Consider the following 26,356-nt stretch of genomic DNA (forward strand, 5'->3'; position numbering starts at 1 on the left):
AGTTATTTTAGGAAATAAGAAAGAAGTGCTTGTAATCATAGGGGATTTCTTAAGTGAGAGTAAAGGATAAATAGCAACGCTCAACCCCTTGTAGATCACCTTAATATTTAGGACCATAGTTCCTGTCTTTGAAGTCTCTATTTTGTTTTCATGAACCATTGACTAAGTCAGGACAATGTTATCAGCTGACACAGCTTAGGAAGGAAAAAAATATCATGTTGTAGTTTATGCCAAAACCAGGGCTATGTTACAGATCCATATTGACAATCAGAGAAATATAATAATAAATCATTTGAAGAAAACTTTGTGTCCTTAGCTTTGCTGCTCTTTATGAATGCTCAGACTGGGTTTCTATACAGTGTTTCATCTTCTAATATTGTTTTTGAAACTAGATAGGAGACAAGATACATGCAATTTTTCTACAAAGTAGTTTAAAGAGCTTCTGGCTTGACTCTCATCTCTTTGTGAAGTGATTGCCAAGCTTAAATTTGTCAGCCTGCAATGATTAAATCCAGGTCAGTGTCTATCTTTTCTTTAAACCACACTTCCCCTGCCTCCACTTTCATTGAGATCTCGATTAGAATTGGCAGAGACAGAATTTTCAGAGGACCATTAATGGCAAGTCACCTTAGGTCAACAACTCTAGTCAAACAAGTGTGCCAAATTAAATAGAAAAATAGCAGAAAAGCAGACTTCTACTCTAGAATTCAAGTAAGGGCAATAACCAAACAACAACAAAAAAAATATGCTAAAGGAGATTTCCAACCACACTTCCTCTGATATGGATTTAAAGTTCTCATCAAGCTCTTGTGTCATCACTCAACCTATATTCAAGTTAGTGCACTCTCAAGTCCAGTTCCTGAAATCACCCACAGTCATTAGGGTGGAGTTTCACTTCAGTCTTTTCACAATCAATGCAATCTCAACCACAGCCCATCAGGAATATTTCTTTAAAATTTACATGGAATTTCCTGTGTTTCGATTTGTATCCAATTTGCCTCTTGTTCTGTCATTGAGAAATGTCTGTCTGTTCTTTACTCCCTGGTATTTACACATAGATAAAATATCCCCATGCCTTCACTCCTCCAAGCTATGCAGCCCATCTTTGCTTATGTCAGATGCTCCAAAACTATAACTGTCTGTGTCAGCCTTCGCTGGACTCATTCAAGGATGGAGAGCCACAACTGTACACAGCATTCTAAATGTGGACTGACAGAGGAGGAGAAGGAGAACTTCTTCCTTCAACTCTCTGGCAATTCTCTGCTTCCTGCTGCCCAGGAGATTGATGGCCTTCATTGTTTCAAGGGTGCTCATGTTCATTTGGTGTCTCCCCAGGACCTCCAAGGCCTTTTCTGCCAACATTCTTTCCAGGTGGTCAGCCACCAGCCCATTCTGGTGTACAAGTTTATTTCTTCCCAGCTGCAGGACTTAGCTGAACTTCACATTGGTCCATTTCTCCAGCCTGCTGAAATCTGAATGATAGCACAACCACCAGGTACATCTACCACTCCACCCAGTTTTTGCATCTCCTGCAAAGCTCATTTGTGACAGGATGTTAGATGGACGCTTACAGCTTTTCTCTGGAACCTGCTGCATGCTAGAGCCTGCTGTTCTTGCTCTGCTTGACTTCCCTGTCTCTTCCAGCCCTGCCTCATTTCCTGCTCCAGTTATTTTTTGAGTCCCTGCTCTGCTTCTAAAATAGACCAGTGCCCCAGGCAGTGGGAGTAAATCCAAAAAATATCTCATTTTAGATATAATCTCTTGGATTATTTCTGACAATTAGCTTCAGCTATCTAGTGCTGTTTGTAGCATGAAGTTAGTGACATAAAACAGTGCTTCTGATGGTAGGAACATTTTACTTTTAACCATAGAGAGCATTCTTGAACAGTCAGAATCCTAAACTAGAACTCCAGTACTATGTTTTGGACAAAAGGTCTTTTCCTTTGTAAATAAGAAAACTGTTTAGATTGAAAAATATTCTTGCTCTAAGAACTTGCAATTAATATATTAATATTAGCAGCAGAATTGTTGAAATTAATTCCAAATCTAGCAAAATATCCAACTTAACAAGCTCTAATTAGCACAATTACTTCCATATTGAAGACATATGTGTAATTGTGTTGTCAGTCTTTGCATGTGAGCAATAATTGCCTTACCAGTCAACCATAATAAATGTATGAATGCAATAGTTCCACATAAAAAAGTATTTTCCCAAAACTGGATGGCAGACAACTTTGCTTTATTTAAATTAATTATGGTATTTCTTGATTAAAGTATTTAAGTAATTCCAAATGCATCAGTAGGTTCTGTTTCACAGTTGTTTAGATTGTATCAAATTTCTAACAACATCTGACAAATTTAGGGTCTTTTTAAGTACCTCAGTACCCTTAACACTCTTACCCATAAGAATTTCTCCCACCTGGTCACTTCACAAAGGCAACCGAGAAATTACATATAAATTCTGATAAAGCCAATTCCTTGTCTTCTTTCAGATTCTTCTTTAAAATGATGAAGCTGTTGCTATTACAATGGTATCCAGCAGTTGAGACTGCTATCATCACACTGGACAGTTATCACCACAGCCTGACATCCAAACCATCACCCTCTCATTACATTTCTAAAACCATGTTCATTTCAGCTTCCTCCCCATGTGCTTGCATCACCTGTCTCCAACTGTTTCTCATGTGAAACCTACATCATGGCCTGCAGAGAAGTTCTCAGTGCCCAAGGTTTGTGTCTGCACCGCATCTGACAACAGGGACTGGGGTTTGTAAGCACTAAAGTGATAGGAAAAAATTCTGCAAGTATTTGTAGTAGGTGTAGAACCAAAAAATTCCTTACAAACTGTAAGGAGTTTAAAATGTGGTATTGGAACAAGATTTTCTGATAAATTGCTGAGGTAGATGACCTGGGAAAGAACATGGTTGTGGGAGGGATGCTACAACATTTTGACAATTTTGTGTCATCACATGCCTTTGTACCTCCTCATGGGAAGTATTATGACATTAGAATGCCATTCCTAAACCACCATGCTGTTTTGGCTGGGGTAGAATTCATTTTCTTCACAATGGCTGGCATGGGGCTGTGTTTTGGATTTGCACTGCAATCAGTGCTGATAATAATGAGATGTTTTTGTATTGCTGAGTGGGGCTTGCAGAGAGACAAGGTCTTTTCTGCTCTTCACCCCATCTATGAGGGGTCTAAGGATGCACAGGAAGTTGGGAGGGGACACAGCCAGGACAGCTGACCCCAACTGACCCAAACAATATCCCAGACCATAGGGCATCATGCTCAGCATATAAAGTTGGAGGGGGGGGGAAATGGAAGGGAGAATGTATGGAGTGATGGTGTTTGTCTTCCCAAGTCACTGCTACATTTGATGGAGCCCTACTTTCCTGGAGATGGCTCAGTACCTGCCTGCCCACAGAAAGTGGCTTTGCTTTGCTTGTGAACATAGCTTTTTTCTTACTTATCAAAATGTCTTTATCTCAGCCCATGAATTGTCTTACTTTTATCTTTCCAATTCACTTCCCCATTGCATTGAGTGGGGAGTGAGGAAGCTGCTGCCTGGAGCATCAAAGAACCACAGCCAAAAGCAATAGGCCACACTTTTTCACAAGATATGTTCCAAAGCATTTTCATTTCAATGGATTCTTGTAGAAATACTGTAAAACCTTATCTTTTTTAACAATTAGAGGTAATGAATACCCCTATATACCACAGCAGAAAATATATCACTGCTGTTTGCTATTACATAATCAGATTTAAGAAAAAGTTTCCCTGTAAAAAAAACCCTACATGACCAATATTCTGTCTTTGTTCAGTAATCCTTTCCCTGTGAGTCTATTCCCTTCCTTGTATTCTTTACATTTTACAGCCTTGAAGTGTGTCAGGGTTGCTGTGGCTTTGTTGTTGTTGTTGTTAATCTGGATATAAATTACTGTTATTTTTATTATCACTGGTTTCACTATTGTAAGTATTTAAAGGCAGCCAGCTCTATACTCCAGTGGCATGTGTGTGGTAAAATCCTGAAATCAACAAGATTCCACAGAGAAGTACCACAGCTGCCTCAAAGGATAACAGGACAATTTTAGATGTTATGTAAGCAAAAGTAACAAACACACTGGGAAGGGCAAGCATTTCTTTAAGAGTATGTGATTATACCCAGAGAATATCATTGTCTGATTCAAATTTTTTTCTTAACTATAAAACAAATTCTCCTGTTCTACTTCCAAGAAACAACGTGTATTATCAGAAAGGAATGCTGTGAAAGGTGTTAGTTCAAAAAATTAACAATGCAAGTGCTTTCTGTATTTGTCTATAAATTATATACCTGAAATCCAGAATCTAATTTTTTACAGGGAATGAGAAAATAAAATATTTCTATTCTCCTCTACTTTGAGTTATTTTTCAACTCATTTCATTGAACTTTAACTGTGGTGGTCATGTGGTCTTTACTTGTACTTTCAACAATGTCTAAAAGTATCAGTTAAAAAAATTATTTGAGCGTCATGTGGCTTTGTTGATTTCTCATAATTCAAGAGAAGCAGTACATAATTTTTAGTTTAATTTTTAGTTTAGTAATAAAGTTTATTCCACATGTTGGACAAGATTGAACAGCCCTCTCAAACAATCTTGAGCCTCTGTTTTTCACTGTAGTTATTTTCCTCAGCTCCCTGTTACTTGGCACCAATTACTTAAATCCTCCAGAGGAATTCAACTATTTCAAGTAGCTTGAGTGCCACTTCTTTGAATCAGGATTTGTGTGATAAATCCGGGCCAAGTAAGAAATTTTTTTCACTTTAACAATGTTACTCACTAAGAACAGCTGGTCCTTTACTACATAGTCATTCAGCAGGGAATACAGCAGTTGTATGCTTATCTGATCTCTTTCTGACATATTCCCTTGGATAAAGAAGCTTATTAAATGCCAGTAAACCAAATATGTTGCCTCATGTCTGTTCTCAAATGGCCTCAGTCCACAAGAGACAAGCATTCTCTACCAGCTGCATTTGCAACTCCAACTCACAACATGAACACAGGGCACTTGCCACTTCCATTCCCAACTTAGGAGTCAACACTACAGTTTCTTAGGCTGTAATTTCAAAATCAGGTTAGATTTGATAGCATTTCAAAATTAATTTTCAAATTCTTTCATAATTTTCCAAATTCATACGTGATTCTTTGTAGCACCTACATTTTTATGTTCCTTTTCACAGACTGCTGAGTTTGGGCATTCTGAGCAAGAGTCCTCTTGGTGTCAGCTCGTATATTTCCATGGGCAAAAACATTAATGCAGTTAAGTTTTGTGTGCATTGTCCCACTCAAAGGAAGACCCCTGTCAATACCAGATCAGGTCCTAAGCTGCAATAGGAAGAGTACTGCCAGCTGGTCAAGGCTCGTCCTCCTTCCCCTTCCCTCAGCCCCTCTCAGACTCATCTGCATTGCTGTGTTCAGTTCTGGACCCCTCAGTACAAGCAAGACATGGATGTACTGAAATTGCTTCTGTGCAGGTCATCATGAAGAGGATTAAAGGACTGAAGCACTTCTCCTACAATGACAGGTTGAGAGAGCTGGAACTATTAAACCTGGAGATCAGAAGGCTCATGGAAGCTCTTAACATCACATGAATACCTGAGGGATGAAGACAGTAAAGAATATGGAGCCACACTCTTCTCAGTGGAGTTCAAAGGAGAGACAAGAAGCAATGGACACAATGAGGATTTTCACTATCTTCTCAGTGAAGAATATTTCCCTAGAACCCAATGTGAACCTTCAAACTGCCATTCATGATTCCTGACTATTTTTACACTCACTGGCACTACCAACAAGAGTTGGGCTTGCTCACCTTTGTACCTTCCCTTCAAGTATGGAGGGAAGGTTCTTCACCAGATGAAGCAAGACCAGTTTCCCCACGTGTCTCCCCAGGGAGCATGAGCTGAGAGCCCTTTACCACCTTGGTAAGCCTCTAGTGAACCCTTCAAGTGCCATCCTGGAAACTCAGTCACCACTTAAGCATTTCAACCTGGCTGAACCCAGCCCATTTACACTTGGTTAAATTACAGTGAAAAGTTTCCATCTTTCTACACCAGCTCCCCCTCTGTGGCACCATTTCTGAGTCACCCAAGGGCATGCTGTAGTCATCTTGCTGACACTCATAGTTACACTTAGCTTACTCAACAAGTTCTGAGCAAGACTGTTAGTGTGATTATATGTAGGTCTGTGTGTTACTGGAACACTGCACCACTTTTCCAGCCATTTGGCACGTTGTTCTCAGAACTCCTAGTCTGAAGAGCAGTTGCAGAAGGAAATTGTCCTGACCACAGACTTCCCCATGTAGAAACTCTGATTAATCTGTTCTCAAGATTAAAGAACTGTCTGGAAAGCTTGTCAATTATGCAATATTTCTTTTCTCCAGAAAATGTAATCAAGCATTAATTCCCTCATGTTCTTGGTCAACATCACACACAGACTTTAATCAGAATATAGAAGGAATAAAACACAGATGGACAAAGCCAGTGTCACCAGAGTATTTTTGTTCTCTGGAAAAAACCCTGACACACTTCAGCAACCATGAAAGTATTGTTCTTTCTCTCCCAGCTCGTACATGAGTTAAAGCATATTGACACTATTCTAAACCTCTGGAGCTAGCCAAACCTGCACAACTTTACATTCTTGTCAGTGACATCATGCCCATTCTGCATATTCCAAGAGAAATTTTCTCATTTTGAATCAACTCCTGATTCCTGTGGAGTTTCCTACCTTCAGCCTCATACTTCTTACAAAGCACATCTCATAAATACCAGTTCAAAGCTGTGAGCATGCACTGGTATCATCTGGGCATAGTGGCTTGCAGGACTGCCATGCAGATTGCTTTCCAGTAACCATTCTAATATAAGTAGTACTTTGAGTGACGTGGAAGTCATGACTCAGGGTAGGCATGAAAGATTTCACTAGCATTTGAATCTATTTCCACTTTGTCAGCACCCACGTAAAATCAGCTTTCCAATTTTATTCACAGACAGATACCTAATAGTACTCAGGATGCAGACTGGAGAGGGGACTGCTAGTCCAGAGATATCTAAAAGCATCTGTGCAGAACAGCTTACCAGGTACTTATTTAATAGTTCACGCTCTGGCTGGCTTTTCATCTGGTCTTCTGAGAATGTGTATGCAGGAGCTGAGCTCTTGTGTGTTTTATGAAAAGTCTAAGGATGCCTTAAGGATATTCTATCCTTAAGATAGTATATGATAAGACAGGATATACAGATGTTGCAATCTCTCAGCATCTTGAGCTATCTGTAGTTCCCATAAGACTAGTTTACACCAGGGCTGAGAAGTGAGAGGGTACTTCTGAGAAGTGATTTTCCAAGGAGCTCCCTAGGAACATGCTTTTAGCCCTCTGGACTGCAAAGTCTCGTTAGCCAGGGTTGGAACCGCCCGGCACACCTTGGCACAGGCAGCCTCCTCCCCTGCGCTCCCACCGCCAGGCGTCACCCTGCTGATGGGAATGGGGAAAAATCCCAAACGGACCGTGAAAAAAAGGAGCAGGGAAGGAAACCAAACGGCACTTGTTGAGAGCATACCCAAGTTAGCATCCCTTGCAAAAAAAAGTAACTAATGGAAAACATGTGAGAAATAGCCTTTATGCAAAGCACAGAAAAATATGTTAATGAAGGTAACTAAAAATTTTTTAAAACTTAAGCTTTTAACACAGGAGATACAATTATTCTGTCTTCTATTCCTTCTAAGGCAATCTCCTCTTTTCTTCCAGATGTAGCATTCAGCTGGAGTCTACGTCCATTTATCATCTACTGAAAAGGAGAAAAAAAAAAAAAATCCACTCCCCTCCCACGATTCAAAGACATGGAACTTGGCACCATTTCTGTGAAGACATCCTGACGAGGATACAATGAGCTCTGCATGAAAACATTTCTGACACAAACTGGCCACGTGTTCTTCAACGTTAGGATGTCAAAATATGCACTAAAACAGAGATTTCACAAGATAAATATAGCTCACACTACTGTGTGACTAAAATTTCAGGAGACAACTGCCTTTTCAAAATCGCCAGCAGAAGTTAAAAACCAACCAACAAACAAACAAACAACAAAAATCTTACAGGATCATGATACTTTAAGAAAAAAAAATTAAGTGAGGACTGCTCGTATGAGAGGGATTAATAGGGCATTTTGTCAGGTTAGGAGAGTGACCTGAGAGGAGGAACGGGCAGGCAATAGAGAACGGAATGAAAGGAGAGCAGAAGGGTTCCCGGGATCCGAAGGGCCCTGGGCCACTGGCGGGCCCGGAGCGCGCTGTGACCCCACAGCGCACCCCCCACAAGCGGCGGGGCTGCCGGCAGAGGTCCGGCTGATGGAGGCGAGGGGCGCCGGGGGGAAAAGCGCACCTCAGCACCTCCGCCCCCTCCTCCTCCCTGCGGCGGGGCGGGGAGGGAGCAGGTGAATGCGCCCTTTGTCCGGCCGAGGGCCCAGCAGACCCACGGCCGGGCGCTCTTTGGGCCGGCCGGTGTCGGAGGGGAGTCCCCGGGGCCGCGTCGTCCCGCCGCCCTCCGCTGCTCGGGACGGGGCACGGCACCGCGGCTCGGACCCGCCGGGCGGAGGGGAGCGGGATGGGCGCGGAAGGCGGGGCCGGGAGGGGAGGTGGAGGCTGCGGCCGGTCTCACCCGCCTCCCATCTCCTCAGAGTCCGGCAGGCGCTCCGCTGCTGACCCGAGGCCGCCCTCCCCTCCGAGCGGCGCCGCCGGGCGCTGCCCCCCGCAGACGGAGCCGAGCCGCGGCCGCCGCTGCTGCCGCCCCCCGCGGCGGGACCTGCGGCGGGAAGGAGAGGCCGAGCTGCCGGGCCGAGGTGAGTGAGCCCGGGGCCGGACAGGCGCTGGCCGTGCCCGGAGCCGCCGGGGAGGTGTCCGTGTGCGCCCGCCCGGCCGGGCTGCGGCGCCTTCCGACCCGGGCCCCGCCCGCCACGCGGCCGGGCCGGGCCGGGCTGGGCCGGGAAGCCCCGGCGGGCTCGGGCTCCCTGAGGCGGAGTGCCCCGGGCTCGTTCTGGCCGAGGAGGAACGCCGAGCGACGCTCTCTTGCTCCCACCCTCTGGGTTTTCATTCAGTTTTCCACCGAGCTCAGCAGAATTTTTGAAGAGCGGGGAAAGTTACGAGCTCGCGTGCCTACAGCGTCCTGCACGATGCAGCGGGCACTTGGAAAGCGAGACACTTATGCCCAGCAGTTTCATGCTGTAATTTTCTGATAGTGCCGAGAGAGGGATGCAGGCACTATTCCGCACCTCTTCCATCGCCTCCTCGTTATTATCATAGCCTGTTTATTTTACCCATTTTTCTTTTTTCGTGGAACCAGCCCTGAAACCCCTCTCTCAGGAAAACCTCCTTGGTTGATCCTTGACTTGGGATGATTTTTTCCCGGGATAATGTTTGCACAGTGTGGATCCCTGATGGTTCAGCATTACAATGAGAGTGCTGTCGCGGTACAAAATTCAGTACTGTACTGACAGCACTGGAAACTTGGCTTTCTGCAGCAGGACACCCTCCACCCTCGTTGACAGCTGCGTCCCAGAGCAGAAGGGATGTGCACTGAGGATGGACATTAATATAACTGTTTCCTTTCATAACAGTTGTGAGTTAGATGACTAACTCTGTCTCTTGCAGGACTCCTAATTTTTCTTCAGATGTATTTCAAAAAGACATATAGTCTAGATTACTTCTTTCTGGCAATTTGTAAAGCACTGAGTAGTGAATTGGAGGTGCTCTTCTTTTAGGGTTTTCAAAGGCTATTACTGTGCTTTGTTACTGGGAAATAATTTCATGTTAACTGGTATCAGAAGCCAAGTGGAATATGATGGTATGACACTTGAGTTTCCTTGCATGCCAGTTGCATGGCTGAAACCCACAGTTCTCTGGATGAACACGTCCATTCATGCGCTTTCTTTTTTCTTTGGCTTGTTTTCTGCTGCATAAACCTTTAACACTATGTTTAACATTGTATTAAACATTGTATCCCAAAAGAACCAATAAATCAGCTTTTAGGGTTAGCAGCTGTCATTATAGCTCATGGGTTGCTTTTGTTCACATCATAGCATCATTTACTGCATCTTCATCAATATTAACCTTTAACTGGAAACTAATAATGAACTCCTTATTTCTAAATTTTCTGAATGAAGAGTGATAGGAGCATGAGAACTGAGTGAATCAGGCTTTTCCATACAGAGCTTCCCAAACTAAATTATGCTTTTGGACCTCGAAGACAGTGTGGTAGCCAGAAGGTAGGCATCAAAAATGATGACTGCCCTTCATTTTATGAGTTCCTTAAAAACAGATGTGGAGTTCGCTGTATGTGTTACTAGGTTTTTTACAGGTAAGATCACCCTACTAAGTTCTATTTGTAAACTATTCTTTGAACTTTAACAGCTAGAAATTATGTATATTGAAACATGTAGAAGTAGAAATTCTAAAATCTGAAGCTTTGTGAAGATACACAATACCCCAAAACTTTTGATAAAATCACCAGGACTAGCCCTAGGAATGGGGGAGGGAGGGCGGGGAAGTGTGCCTTCATGAGTCCATGCCTTCTTCTGTGCAGGATATACAAAGGATAGACTTTTCCTACACCATTAGCTGGTGTAGAAATGGCTTAACAGCCTGACCTTCAGACAGAACTCTTGTTGACCCTCCTCTACAACACATAACTCTGGGAGGTTATGCTCAAAGGGAGAGCTGACTACCAGGAGGGAAAAATCCAAAGGGAAATGCTAAGGAAAAGAACACTTCCAAAAGAATACTTAAGCCTCAGGTGCCTGGTGGCCTCGCAGAGAGCAAATCCTCAGCAGACAGTAAGACTGCAAGACTCATCCACTGAAGGAACCAGACACAGTAGAAGAAGGAAAATTGTCAAAGTCTGATTTCTCCATATAATTTCCCAAAAGATTTATGGATATAAAAGAATCAGTAGGTAGAAAAACAGTTTAATATCTAGTAATTCAGCTGTTCAGCAGGAAAATAAATGGAAGAGCCACCTAGTAATTTTCTTAAAGGTTGTCACGGAAAGTCACCCGGTGGTGTGGCACTCTGAGCTTCCAGTAGCATGGTGCCAGGGCCTCTCCTCCTGCCATGTGCAACACTGTGACACACCCCTGGCAAGTCCTTTTGCAAGGTCCTTGCAGGCCCTGTAGTTATTTTACACTCTTCAAAATACTGTCTTTCCTGCTATCCTAGGATTTTCAGAAATATCTCTTTCAGTTTATCAGTTCTTTTCTTTTTTCTTCTTTTTCTGCCCCCTGAGTTTTTGTCGTTCCTAATAGCTTAGAACCATTTCCGCTGCTACTTGTGGTGATGAGTATTGCCAAAATACCTGGGAACAGCATGAGCAAAGCTACAGTTTCTTGACGATCTTGAAGGGAGAATACACCTCTAAAGCCCCAGAGTGACTGTTAGGTAGACCAATCCTAAACCCTAAAATGTATTAGAAACCACATCTCCATGAGCTTCTTGCATCAGGAAGGCTCATGAACTTAAAATCCGTCTTCATAACATTTTACATGTTTTTTATGCAAGCTGTTTCAAACTAATTTATTGTCATTTAAAACTTGAATTAATGCATTAAGTCCGCTGGTGACAGGGATATTAGGCTTAAATATTATTTTTCATTAGTAATTTTGTTCTGTTGATTTATGCTCTCTCTTATTCTCTACTTTACCCAGAAAATAAGCTGAGCTTTTTCCATTCTCAGAGGACAGACTTTCCTTTCCCTAGTTGACTCTGCCTTTTCCAGCAAATGTGTGGAGGACAAGGAAGAAAACAATTTGAGGTAAAATAGGCCTCAAAGTATGGCATTTCAAAACCTGTTTTACATCCTGTATTTGTTTTGCAGGGAGTTTCCACAATGGAGAAGAGGGAAGGTGGTAATCGTGCCATTGATCAGAATGCAGGTCAGAACATCATGCCAAGAAGAAATACAGAAAATCTTAACTACTTGGTAATGTTTCTGTAAAAAAGCAGCTCATATGTCACATAGAATATTGCAATCCTTGATTCAATTTTGTCCAGAGACAGTGTTAGCATCACACTGGCATATCATGAATATTTCTGAAATGTTGTCACAATATTGACATGAAGAAATAAAAAGATAGAGAACATCTCATTTAATTTAATCACAGTCCATGATAAAAAATAAACAAAGCTTGAGGCAGCTAAAAACTACATGAGAGTAGCTGCTAATTGTATCTTACCAGATGAGCAAAACTCCATAGAAATAATTTGGGATTTTTACACAGGAATATAAAATTTATCTTTGGGGGAATCTTCATGATAGCAACATTGCACTAAGGAAGTTTGCCACATGACACAAAAAAAGGTCCAGAAAAAAAATCCTTTAATCCTTTCTTATGCATGGTATTTGGCCTACATCGTTAGGTTTATAGCTGAAATTTGACATTTGAAATCTATAACTTATATAATAAGAAGCTGAAATGATGCTTCACATAATGTAATCCTTCCTTCCATGCAGTATAGTTATCTTCCTGGAATGAAAATCTATTTTAAAATCACTGCTGATAATGAAGAACAGGAAATCTACACTGCAAGTACTTTACTTAAGTGCTGACTATGCTGTTTGAAATATTATGTTTCCAAGTTACCTTGTCTTTAACAGTGCATATGTTTTGTATATGGTTCCACTGAAGTGAGTTGTAAAAGCCATGATGGCAAATACTGTCATTACAGAAGTTTCTAATCTTCTCTTGAACTCACTTTGTATTTCCGTTCTGTCCCTTCCAGAATGTGGATATGCAGGTTGCCAATGTATCAGAAGCAGCTGCACTTTTTGATTTACATCAAGCACACCATTTTGGTGAGTTTGAACATTCTTCAGAACAGCACTGCAAGCAGGATCTGTTCCCTAAGTGGCACTTGCCAATGAAGATAGCATCTGTGATCTCATTATTAACGTTTATTTACACTTCCATGAGAGATGTCATATATCCTTTTATAACCAAAAAGGAAAATGTTTTCTATAAAATTCCAATCCTTGTCATAAACAAAGTTTTACCAGTGACTTCAATTACCCTTTTAGCACTAGTGTATTTACCAGGAATATTAGCTGCTAGTTTCCAGCTGTACTTTGGCACCAAGTATAAAAGGTTTCCCCAGTGGCTGGATAGATGGATGTTATCAAGGAAACAATTTGGACTTCTCAGTTTCTTCTTCGCTACATTGCACGCCTGCTATAGCCTGTGCTATCCAATGAGAAGATCATACAGATACAAGCTGCTGAACTGGGCATTCCAGCAGGTACGATGGGCACACAAACACCAACACTTTTGTATTCAGAAAATTCTTGCAAATCTGATGGAGGAAAGCCATTTTCATTGCCTTTGTTTGATTTTCAAGTACATTCACAGAGAGGACTGTTTAGGGATGGAGCAGGACCTAGTTCCCAAAGCATGTAATAGAAAGTCAGGAGTCATCACAGCTGTGTCAATGTATATTGAATAAGTAATTTTCTTAATTTGGGATTTTTTCCATCTGTAAAATGCACAAAATGGTATCTCACAGGAACATTTAATTCTTTGGCACACTATTAGTTTAGTGTAGATTTCTTCTCTGGACCAGTGAAATCTAGAAACAAAGCCTGAGTACTGAGCACATTTTTAGATACCTTTGCAAAGAGAACCAGCCAGCAGTGAAGGAGGGCTGAGCTAAATCACAGTAATCTGTATTTGCACAAACTAAATGTGTGAATACTGATGGCTCACATTTGGACTGATGCACACTACTTTGTTTAAAGGTAGGATTTCAATTATGCTTCTGACTTACGGTCAATAATTGGCTCGCAAAGCTCTCCAATGTCCTCTGTAATCAGAGAGTTCCTAATGTTCACTTATTTCCCTGGGTACCGTAAGTAATGCAGTATTAGGAATATTTCAATATAAGGTATAGATTGCAAATATATGTTTTTATTACCCCTGAAGTCTTTATTATTAAAAATCATTAAAAGCACAATATGATGATGTCAGTAGATTCTTAAGGTTTTTGTAAACAGTCAAATTACCTGTTGAAAACTCTGAAATCAGCCTTACTGGTAATCTGACTTAAATGAATTACTAGAAATTTCCTTGAGATTCCAGTCTTGAACATGCAGAAATGGTCATATTTGGGGCATATTATGCCATGGTGATCACTAGCAGGATCAAAGTGCTGTTGCAAGCAGTTGTAAATAGGAGAAGCTTTGACATCAGTTTATTAAAATCACAAATGTACCAAGTTGTGGTTTTTAAAAAAAAAACAGAGCTAAACAGCTACCCTGGCTTTTTTTATTAAGAAGGCCTGTTGAATTACCTCCCTGAAGTAGAGCTGTTAATATATTTCCTGTTGTTATAATCTCCCTGATATGGTATTTAGCCATAGGTGGGGTTTTTTTCTTGTCAAAACCAAGATTTATCCTTGCTGTGAAGGCAGGTTAAGAGGCCTCAGAATCATGCTCTCCTGGGCTGAGATACTGATGAAGTCTAAATTCTTCTCTCTAAAAGCTCACCTTTGCTCTGCAGATACTAGTGAAGACTTTGTCATCAGAAGTAAATAGCAGTTATATTCAAAGACATTCAAACAAACCAAAATACTGATTTTCTTTGCTTATTTCATTAATATTATGGTGAAAATAGTGAAATTATATTTAACACAAACAGCCAAGTACGCCAGTCTGTAATTTTTATGGTGTTCTTTTGGCAGGTCAAACAAAAAAAAGAAAATGCCTGGATTGAACATGATGTTTGGAGAATGGAGATTTATGTGTCTCTGGGAATCCTGGGACTTGCTTTGCTGGCCCTGTTGGCAATAACATCAATTCCATCTGTCAGTCACTCTTTGACCTGGAGAGAGTTCCACTACATTCAGGTGTGCATGAATGTCATTACTTCATGTTGTTAGTCCCATTTGTAGAACTGTGATATCAGCTAAGACCATTAGGAGTTGGAAATATCAAACACAAAGTTATTGAAACCAATGGAAAAGTTTGTTCTGTACTCTTTGTTAACTGGTTTGTGAGAAATGTTCTTTCCATTACTCTTTTGTCGAGAGAACAGGCTGTTGTGTTCAGTGTATAAGATGGAAAGAAAAGACAACTCCATATCACTTTTTTTTTCTCCTTCTGACTTTGTGACCAGCAGCAGTTGTCCCTTTGAGACCTTTTCTTAGCTCTGGTGCTGAAGTCATCTTCTAGGTATCTTATCTCTCCAGAACGTCCCATGTCCTGCTGAATTTGGAGTAGGTGGCATTGAAGCAGTTAATGCTGTTCCCATATGACACAGTGTATTCTGAAAGAGACATCTTAGAACAGATGCTGGGTAATCAAATCCAGCCAGTCTTGAGTTTGCTACAGCTGTGCTTGTTTCCTTAACCGAAGCATTTGGTTGCTCTCGATTCTCTTATGTCATACGCAGTAATCATCAGGGTGATTCTGCTGACATCACTATGGTCACACTAGACTTAAGCAAGTGTTGGATCAGGCCCTCAAACACCAAAATCTGAAAATTCAATAATCTACTAAGGACCTGGCATTTGAAAATTTGATTCGTATTTTAAAAGCAGATCTGAAGTGTATAATCACCAATTACTGATTTGATATTCTGCACACTCTATGAAGTCTATAATTTGTAAGATAAGTGTACAGAGAACATGGAAAAGTTCAAGAGGAAGTCTCCAAATGTATGACTGCTTTCACTATTGAAGGACTATGGTGAAGAAATCCAGATGAGTAATACTTCTGTGTTGAACTTACTTTGTAAACAAATAACCTTATTACTTAAAGATCATGTTCTGTAGCAGAACAGCAGTTGGAAGCTGAAGCACTCAGCAGTTGGAAGTACAGTGTTCAACTTCACTGATGACTACAAGATTATTAAGTGACAAGAAACTTAAAACTACTAGTAAATTTTCTTTACTCCTGAATTTTGTAAACAAGCTAAGCCAAATTTACCACTGTAAGTGAAATGAAAGACTTGAGTTTCCTGTCGTTTTGCAGGGCTTTTGCAATAGTACTAGACTTACTCAAGTTTGTGATTTTAATTTAGCTTAAAATTTTTCTTTGCAAGTATTAAATTAATCCCTTAATATATCTGGTTTTGAACTCATAATGATTTATCACAGAATTAAAGTAATTTAGTATACAGATATAAATTGAGATATTCAGGATTGAGCATGTTTCAAGAATAACCTGCAATCTCTCAATCTCTTCTGTATTTTAGCTAAGCATCATAGCAATACTTGAAAAATGTGCCTCTTCCATTTTCTTTTACAGTGGCATAAAGGAGTACAGTTGGAGTCCTGACTTATATTTGTTACCTTTTCGTTTGAAGCCAATGGTTGCTTTTCTTTGACTTGAGCATGTTGTTCAAGGCCCATCCAGATTTCTGTATTTGCTTAACAGAGTACTTTTTTTTGCCAAGTTGGGAAAAATAAATAGCTTGCTATTTTCTTTCTCTTTGCAGAGCAAGATGGGATATTTAGCCCTGCTGTTATGCACTGTTCATGCACTGGTGTTTGCTTGGAATAAGTGGGTTGATGCCAACCAATTCATCTGGTATACGCCACCTTCATTTATGATTGCAGTTTTTCTTCCTATTGTAGTTCTGCTTTGTAAATGCGTACTGCTCCTCCCATGTTTCAGGAAGAGGATAAGAAAAATCAGAAGTGGTTGGGAAGCTAAGACACAAGCCAATCAAACCAGTATAACTTCCAGACTGTAGATCAAATATGGACATTTCTTGTCTATGTATCTAAATATGCTTAAAGCCATGACATTTTCACTCATGAGCTCTGTTTTCACATTTGCTATAGATGTTTCTTTCTCACTTTTATTTTTGACTTCAGGAGCATGAGATACTTGATGCAATTTTGTCATTTTCAAAGACAGACAATGAAAACATCTATTTTACACTTTAGTCTGTTCAGTGTTTTGTTACTTGATGATTTCATTCTTTTGACTCACTGCTTTTAAAATCCAAGTGTTTCATTGTCTCAATCACAGTTCTTTTGTATGCAAAAGCAAACATAAATCATTTCTGCAGATGACCACAGAAAGTAAAAAAATTATTACACCACAGAGCCCAGGAATGCTTTCTGCTTTGCACAGCCTCGTGTGTACCTTCATTAAATCTCAGAATTATAATGGGACAAACCCCAGAGTATTTACCATCCCACTGCCTCTTAGCACCTGCAGCTGTGTTTCACTCTGCAGAGTGGGGACTTTGGCATAAGAGCCAGAGAGAAACTGTGTATTCCTGCTAGGTATTGAATGTACACAACTGGGCAAGCAGAATTACAGGGATCTTTACAAGGTAAATATCTCCTGAGGCTTGGGCACAGTCTAAAAAAAGAGGTTTTAGACTCAGATTTCCATCTTATCCAGGATGAGGTGTGTCTCTGTTTACTTGAAACGATAAAATATTTCCCATTTTTTATTCCATGAACACATTCTTTTGTTTCTGATGCTGGAAATTTTCCATGCTTTTGACCTAAGCCTGCAGCCCTTGACATGTGCTAAACTTTATTTGCACAAATTATTCCAGTGGGATAACTCCATCAGGTAAATGTGTTTTTTTGTTTACTCTAGGGCCAGCACAATTGTGTGACTGGAAGAAAAACATTAAAAATAGACATTTGAATCTTGCCAATGATTTGTTGAGATTTTCATGTTAAATGGCTTCCAAATGCATTTGCTTTTACAGAAATTTTCCTAATAACTTTAATAAGCTCATTAAATCCTACTTTCCTTATATTGCATAGGTCCGGCTGAAAGTTTTAAATGAATAATTCAGCAGTTAGTATCGGTTTTGAAATATGTTATTCAGTAGTAAATATTTTCACCCAACATCAGGAACATTTCTGCCAGTCTGCCTGCAGGAATTGACTAGGACATGGACTGTTGATGCCACCTATTCCTCTGAATGAGAACTGTAATTGGTAATGGCTCTGGTATTAAAACAAACAGGAAAACAACATATACCTAAAAAAACGTAATACACGGTGCTAATGAATCTGTTGTCTCTTTCTGGACTTTTACATGGAGCATAAATAACAAACAAAGTAAATAGCTGCAGGGATATTACATTTTGTATTTTCCAGGTTGTTACCATTCAATTACTGCAACTTAAAAGTTGGCCTTTTTTAAATTTGCGCATAATGTAATACTGTGAAAGTAACTGGGGACATGGTGACCTATGTAATATAGATTGAAATCTGTGGCATTATGTATCAAACCAGTAACGCATGGCAGAGGCCAAAACCCTACAATATGGGAAGCTGGACTGCAATGTTAATCTAAGAAGTTTCTAACAAGAGTGGAAAAGTATGGTGCTCAAGGCATTTGTATTTATATTTCCATGAATTAAATAAATCTTTAATAAGCTCAATGCACTTGTTACATAAGGTAGTCCAAGATACCATAACTTCATTCATTTCAACCATTTAATATGGTTTGAATTGGTAACATAAATTACAGGGGGAAACCAATTTCAAGATCATCACATACTATCCAAACTGACCTTTTACGCTCATCATTCAGCTGGGGACATTAAGCACACTTCAGACTCTTCTCTCTAGCATTGCCCAGAGGCAAACTCATAAGTGTCTTCTACAACATGAAATTTACATACAGTCTACAGAAGCTATTCCAAAAATCACACATGACATCTGAACATTCAAGCATGTTTTTCCCTACTGATTGTTTCAAGAAGGAGCCAGGTTTCCTGTGTCATATCTAGCCATTTCTCTAGAAACTAACATTGAATGCTTATAGCCAGAACCTGAGACTTCATAGTGAGTCTCTTCTCTGCTTTCTAAGTCTTTAGTAAACTACATCTTAGTAACTCACTTCCCAGTCTGCAGGCTGCTCAGGGAAGTGGTTAACTCACTATCCCTGGAGGTATTCAAAAGACATGTTGATGCGGTGCTTAGGGACATGTTCTCGTGGTAGGCTTGGCAGTGTTAGATTTATGGTTAGACTCAACGTAAATTATTCTATGATTTGTTTTTTAAGTATTCAGATACAACAGTGAGGGAGGTCTATATAGGGCTAAGAAGCAAATGCTGTTGACAGTATTTAATTTCTCCGTTTGTGGCAGACATGATTTAGTTCAATACTGATGAATCTAAGTTCATATGTACCTTTTAATTTATGTTTATGTACCTATTTCAAATTCAGTGTATTAATAGGCCTATATACTATTATAATACATTAATTGAATGTGTGTGCAAATTTTAGGCACTTACTTGTATAACACTAAATAGTTTTATAAAACTATGCATCATTAAATGCTTCAATGTATGCTGTATCTGCCATTGTGTCATATACATCCAGGGTAAAAGGGTAAAAAGGTACAGTACACTCTTGAAGAGCTGCTGATAGAAACTGTCAAGGGAAACCATTTTCTCCATGCTAGTGAAGAGCCTGGAGCCTCCAAAGGAAAGAAAACAAAGATGTGAAAATCAAATGAACACTTTCATGGTGTAATGACATTGCATTTTTCCTAACAGAACCTTTAACTGTTTATTCTAGCATTCAGAGACTTTTGAGATGGAAGAGAAAGCTTTGCAGGGAGACCCAAGATCCCTGGAAATACTGATCAAAGACCAAGAAAAGTTCAAGAATAGCAAGGGCATTGAGGAAAGGCATACTTTAGTGTAAGAATGTGTGAAGTATGGGCATACTTTAGTGTAAGAATCCATCATTCTAGTGGCAGTGTCTTTAAAATGCCTGCAAAGGCCTGCAAAGTACTTTTTTCTGTTGTGTTGAGAGACACAGAATTGAAACTCCAATGTATTTGAGAGACACAGAATTGAAACTCTGGAGATATAAATTGTTAAAGGGGCCTAAGGAATTTTATGCCAAATTCATTTGGAGAGGTCATATCCAGAATACTCCTTCCAATAAGTGATAGCAATAATCATTGTTCAGGAGGCTAGAGCCAGGGCTGTGTTGACTATTGTGTAATGCAAATTCCTGTTGACAGCAGCATTTACTGTAAGCAGCCCCTCCCTTTGGCCACTCTTCTCTGTTCTCTCAGTGCTGCAAGTCTTTAAAGATGTGAAGTTCATCAGAGTAGGGCATTGGATCCAGCTGAAAAGTAATGCAGAAAGAAGAATGAATCTGCCAGATCTACTCATGGGTCTGATTCACCTGACAGCCAGCATCCTACATATGTTAGTAGGAAGGACTCAAAGAGGAATGGTGTAAACAGGCAGCTTAACTTAAACCATCCTTAAATGAAAAGTTCCAGGTGCTCCTAAAAGTTAAAACTTAGATTATTTCATCCTATTTCAGTAGCAAGAATATTCCCTTGCTTCACTTTTTTGTCATGTTCTTAGTTTTCCATGAATCAGTGGGCAAAAATGTGCTCTAGAAATTGTCATCAAAACCCATATAAAACTGACTGACATCTACGTGACTGTGGGCTGTGTGGTTTCATTTGTAGAGATGATGATCTTACATTTCCTCTTTTCTCCTACATCCAGAGTTTCTAGTACTGTCCCTTAACCATTTATGAAATTCAAACTAATTTCTTTTAAACTGATTTTCTTTAAATAGCATTAAAGGAATAATTCAAAAAAATAAAGCAAAACAAAAAGACCAGTTTTTGAAAACACACTGAAACCACCCCTAAAGAATGTGGTTCTTCAACAGCAACTGTTGTTGCTGTAAGTGTCTGGCAATGGCTGATCATTGCCACTGATATTTTTCCATCATGCCAGGATTTCTTGATCCCATGAGCATATTCTGTTGCTGATGGCAAAATTGCTTCTTATTATTTCTTTTATTAAAACAAGTCTCATTGAATTCAGTTATCTCAGAGTTCAATTTTTGCATCATTCTTTGAACTTTTGTGCAGATTAAATTTAACACTTGAATGGATGAAGTGAGTCTAATTTATTAAGTAGGCATAAGTTTTCAGAGATTTTCAGCTGAAAATACATAAAACCAATCCATGAACCAAACTCTGTAAACATAAGACCACAGCTACTTTCAATAAAGATGATACAACAGAAGTTTGAGTTATTTTGTATTTTTTGTTTCTTTTTTATGTATATTTCATCTTCATAGCATGAAAGTACATTGCTGAGATAAATATGCTATGTCTTTGACTTGGTTAAAGATGTGTAGTCACTGTGGGACTTGTAGAATACTACCATTGCTACTGATAGAAATATTTGGTCCTTAAATTTCTTTTTTTTTTTTTTTTTTTTGGCTCACTACTAAAAAAGAAGCGAGGAAAATGTGGGATTTTTTAACTGGATGGTCAGAATTGTAGTTTGCAGTCATGTGCAGTCTTTATATACATGCTTACAATTTACTGTTGAAAGTACTCTACTGAAAAAGATTTCTCCACATGAATAATATGTCCATTACTTGAGATGCTGAGAAGTGTCTTATTGCTGGAATTAAAGGAATGGCCATATAACCCACCTCTAATTATTTCTCTGCTTTATTTTTTCAGTCCTGTGACGCATTCATAAAACTGAATGGCACTTCTCTCTTGACTGTACCTGTGCATGTACCAGAATAACTTCTGAACAGTGCATCTCATTCATTCAAAAGTATTCTAACAGGAAATCCTTTAAAAGAAAATAAACAAGAAGCTGGAACTGGAATTAAAACAAGCCACTTTCAGAGCTCCTCAAGTATCTCTGCAACTTTAGTTTAGAAATCTAACAATTGTTAGATGCCACCCATAATTAAAATCATAATTTCCCCCTTCTAATTTCCAATAGACTTTGTGCATCTTTATTTATTCACATCATTTTTTCACGTCTTTATTTATTCCCTGATAATTAATGACAGATCAAAGTGCATTCTGGGACTATGAAGCTGTGCAAGGAGGCATCAACATGGAATCAGAAGGAACAGGACAACTGTCAATCTGAAAAAGAGGGAAGGAGACATTGCAAGCACTCAGATTTTCTTATGAAAGCGTAAAGGAGTCCAGTGGATGTTAAAGGGTAAAAATAAGTAGGTGGAGGATAATGAATGAGATCAACGAACATCATCAAGTTAGTAGGGAAACAGAAACCCTTAGTAAGAGAGAACTGAATGACTGGTGGGACAGTCTGAAAACTCTGAAGTGAATCCTTGGAACAGAGGGAATGGAAGGGTTGGTTATCCACATGGAGCTGGCGAATGGAATGAATAAATACAAAGAGCCCAGGTTTGTGTAAAGTTTTACCTGCACAACCTATTAAGTTGCAAAGATTTCTCCAAATGAAATACCATCTCTGGGGAAATCTGTTCAAAATGATCTGATGCAGATGAACATAAGCGAGGTTATAAGTGGTTCAATGACATACCGTTTCTGAAGTTTGGGGAATAAGTCATTGATATTGCTCCACTTTTCATAATGATCTTTATATAAACTGAGCTATTTTCAAATAACAGCAGACATTGCTGGTTTATTTCCTGGTAAAATGTAGATCATGTGCTAAACAAAGGAAAACTCTTATGTAAAACACAATGAAACTAAAGCACTCTTAAACTTACACAAAGTAAGGAACCAACTGAAACCAGATTTAGATGGTGCATTACTCTATATTCAGAAAATTCCTACAAACTTTAGTTTTAGCCTTGTGCTGATATGACTATTCTGCTACAAATATTAAATCATCAGCATTTAGTTCTTGCAGAGACAAAACTGCCAATGAAATCAATGGGACTTTTACTTAGTTATTCAGAGCAAGATTTGTCCCCTACAGTAACAGAAATACTTAATATCTTCACTGTCTTGGATGCAATTATCAATAACTTGATTACCTCCTCCAGTGTTTAGGATGGACTCTATCCTGCCAGGTACCTTCCATCAAGGCAGCCTTATCAAGGGAACAGCAGTAAAATGTGTTAGTTTTTTGTTATCAGCCTGGCCTGAAACACACCATATCACAACACAGCAGCTGAGCCATGCAATCTCACAAAGTTTTATTCAGCCCTTTTTAACATCCTTACTCAGTTATTCCTAAGCACCTCTGCCCTGATTACAGAAAAGGGGCTTGGTGGCCTTGCCTAGCTGTTTATTCTATGCCACAAACATCATCGCTGGGAGCTGGATTCAGCAGGAAAAGCTGGGGCGCACCAGGCTTGCTGCAGTGCAGGGGCTGTCACCATTAACCCTGCTGACCTGGTCCCTCTGCCACCCACCAGACTTCCTTTCCTGTTTTCTCCAGACTAAGACCATGGACCTGTGGTGCTGACAGGACAACTGTGAGGTGCGAATGAGCCAGAGGGCCAGCCAGCATGGAGTCAGAGCTACGGGAAGCACCTGCCATCTTGGGGTTTGCTCCTGGTGGTGAATATCCTTTTGTGGGTAAAACATCTTCCCTTTTGCATACTTTTGCTATTAATAACAACTGCTGTCATTATTGTGTGTTTTTATTCCACTGTTTTGCTCTTTTAGTAAATTGCTATTTCAGTCTATAGTCTGTGCTTTATTGTCCCTCCCTTACCAGAAGGGGCAGGGGAAAGGGAGTGGCATATTTGGAGTGTAGTTCCCTACTGGTGTCAAAACCAGCACAATGACCCTGGAAACTCTTTCACATAATTGAATTCTTAAACATTTCTGACAACAAGGTGCTAAAAACATAAGGGAAAATTGGTGGTGGGGAATGACAATGGTGAGGAAGAGAAAATGAAGTACATAGGGTAAGTAGGAATGAGATACACTCAGCTGCTAGAATGAGGTGATTTTGAGTGAATGAAACAGGGGGAAACTGTGAGCCTACAGAAATTTTGGGAGATGGAAGGGGGGTATAATTTCATTATAATTTAATGCTCCCTTTCCTCTGTTTTCACATTCTGTTCCAACCTTATCCTCTTTGATGCCACCCTTTCCCCACCTTTGATCCCTCCCTAAACATCCCACAGTAAGCCTTGCACATTCTTACAATCCCCCTAAAATAGCCAATAATAATTTTCAGATAATTCTTTTTCCCTTGCATATCAAGTTCCACATCTCTTTAAAAAACCCACTTATTCAGTTCACATTACATTCAGGGGAAAACAGTTTCTTCCTTTGATGACCCTGGCAGGTTTCACCCCAGTGACAACGATCTGGTCATTCCCTTTGGATAGTCTTGGCAGTAGGCAATTTGGCTTCATTTTCATTGATCAGCTTGCTGGGCTTCCTTTGCCTGTTACTGCTCCTCTGACCCTCCTTGGGTCTTTGTTTTTGCCACTATTAGGCTTAGATAATTTAACCCAGCAATACAGAGAAGCGCTTCTCACATGAGCAGAGTGTGGAGCAGCTGCCTGACAGGAAGAGACTAAAAAGGTGGGAGCTCTTCAAATGAGAGAGGAGAAGGTGGAAGGGGATTAAATCAAGATTTACAAAATATTGAAGACAGTAGGCAAGATAAGCACAGAACTATTTTTAACCAAATCTACCTTACCAGGAATAGAGAGGATTCAATAGAAACAGTAGGAGATCAGTTTACAACTGATTAAGAATGTGCATCTTTTTGCAGGGAACAAATTCTGGACCTTGCTGCCACAGAGAGCTGTGGAGGCAAACAGAATCAGCAGGTTCAAAAGGAGGTTAGACAAACCCAGAAACAACAGCCCCTAAAGCAACACCAAAAGGGCTTTGTAGGTATGTACCCTATGACATCACTAGGGTAAATATGGATTTGGGAGGAGAGTACAAAATACAGCGGCCAAGATTGCACACTCTCCTTAAACAGTATTTTATTTTGCTGCTCTTGAACATGTATTAGTGGGTTAGATGGGCTATTGGTCTGACCAAGTATGGTTTCTTATGTTCCCTTACATCAAGAGTAAATCACTCAGACTAATACATTCCTGTAAGTTTCGTGGCTGGAAAACAAATATGTTAGGAATGACAATTTAAATTCTAAAGAAAAAGCTATTGCCTTGATAGTGGAAAACTGCTTAACTCTTAGGATCTGTAGCAACTCCTTGACCTCAGTTCATATCTGTGGAATTAACTACATAATTCTTCAAAGGACTGGGAACTCAATTAGCATTTCATTGCCCTATAAACATACAGAGTTTCCTTTTACAGTGCGAAGTTGCTACTGAATTATGGTTTCATTTTTGTTTGTCAGGGAATATTTTACAAAGCCAGCACAATCCCATTCATGTTTAGAATCAATTTATTGATGACCTAATCTATGACAAGGTACATGTAATAATGGGATTACAAATATTTTGCGTATTAAATATTTTACGTTTTCACCACCATAATGATACATAATACACAGTGTAGTACCTCACCAGTACAGACTGGGGGGCTGACGTGTTGGAAAACATCTCTGAGGAGAAGGACCTGGGGGTCCTGGTGGACAGCAAGCTGTCCATGAGCCAGCAGTACCCTTGTGGCCTTGCAGGCCAATGGAATCCTGAGGTGCATTAGGAAGAGCATTGCCAAAAGTTCAAGGGAGGTGATCCTGCCCCTCTACTCAGCCCTGGTGAGGCCACATCTGGAGTGCTGTGTCCAGTTTTGAGGTCATCAGTACATGGGAGAAGTGGAGCTCCTGGGGTGGGTCCAGCAGAGAAGAACAAAGATGACTGGGGGAGCATCTCTCTTACAAAGAAAGGCTGGGAGAGCTGGGGCTGTTCAGCCTTGAAGAGACAACTGAGAGGCAACTTCATCCATGTCTGTCAGTATCTCAAGGGAGGGTGCCCAGAGGATGAATCCAGGCTCTTCTCAGTGGTTCCAAGCAATAGTACAAGAGGCAAAGTATGCATAGGAAGTGCCACCTGAACATGAGGAAGAACTTCTTTACTGTGCAGGTGACCAAGCACTGGAACAGATTGTCCAGAGAGACAATCCAGTGTCTCCCTCATTGGAGATATTCAAGAACCACCTGGACACAATCCTGCGCCATGTGCTCTAGGATAAGCCTGCATGGGTAGGGTGGTTGGACCAGATGACCCACTGTGACCCCTTCCAACCTAAAATATTCTATGATCTTTATTTTCACTTCTCTTCTGCTCTCAAGAAAAACCTGTGATCTGCAGCTTTGTGAAGGAAATTTGAAATCAAAGAGCTAAAAAAGTAAAACACACTAGTCTTAGGCTGTCAAACGGTGGTGGCCAAGCCACAGTTCAGCCTATGTTTTCCTCAGCTACTTTATTATTCAGGCAAACATTAGTGTCTTTTGAAAAAGTTTTTCAGTTTTGCAGTATCCATACTTCACTAGGAAGGAGGGTATGTCTGTTCTTGGTTAAGAAGTCAACTGACTGAAAGCTTTGGACTGGATGCAATTGTTTGCATTAGAAAAACAATCTACCTTTCCCTGACTTTGAGTCTAACAATTATTGCAGGCATAAGATCACACTTTC

The 26,356-nt window shown here is 40.1% G+C and overlaps 1 protein-coding gene across 3 annotated transcripts; it reads left to right on the forward strand.

The window, feature by feature from the left end:
- The first annotated feature begins 8,329 nt into the window (after positions 1–8,329).
- STEAP1 (STEAP family member 1) lies at positions 8,330–20,927 on the forward strand. Of its 3 annotated transcripts, XM_053960241.1 has the most exons (6): positions 8,330–8,459; positions 8,703–8,864; positions 11,891–11,995; positions 12,796–13,308; positions 14,746–14,910; positions 16,503–20,927. In XM_053960241.1, the coding sequence occupies exons 3-6, from the start codon at positions 11,903–11,905 to the stop codon at positions 16,758–16,760; spliced, it is 1,029 nt and encodes a 342-aa protein (XP_053816216.1). In that variant the 5' UTR covers positions 8,330–8,459; positions 8,703–8,864; positions 11,891–11,902; the 3' UTR covers positions 16,761–20,927. The 3 variants fall into 3 exon arrangements, with proteins under 3 accessions (XP_053816216.1, XP_053816206.1, XP_053816226.1); XM_053960231.1 differs by having other exon boundaries at positions 8,330–8,864; XM_053960251.1 differs by lacking the exons at positions 8,330–8,459; positions 8,703–8,864 and adding an exon at positions 9,010–9,621.
- Positions 20,928–26,356: the final 5,429 nt, after the last annotated feature.

Source organism: Vidua chalybeata, chromosome 1 (assembly GCF_026979565.1).
Source record: "Vidua chalybeata isolate OUT-0048 chromosome 1, bVidCha1 merged haplotype, whole genome shotgun sequence".
Taxonomy (NCBI): Eukaryota; Metazoa; Chordata; class Aves; order Passeriformes; family Viduidae; genus Vidua; species Vidua chalybeata.

Coding starts and splice junctions, on each gene's coding strand:
- STEAP1 (XM_053960251.1), top strand. CDS start 9,475: ATGAGAGTGCTGTCGCGGTACAAAATTCAGTACTGTACTGACAGCACT. Junction 9,622..11,890: donor GGATGGACATTAATATAACT/GTTTCCTTTCAT, acceptor TTTGTTTTGCAG/GGAGTTTCCACAATGGAGAA. Junction 14,911..16,502: donor GAGAGTTCCACTACATTCAG/GTGTGCATGAAT, acceptor TTCTCTTTGCAG/AGCAAGATGGGATATTTAGC.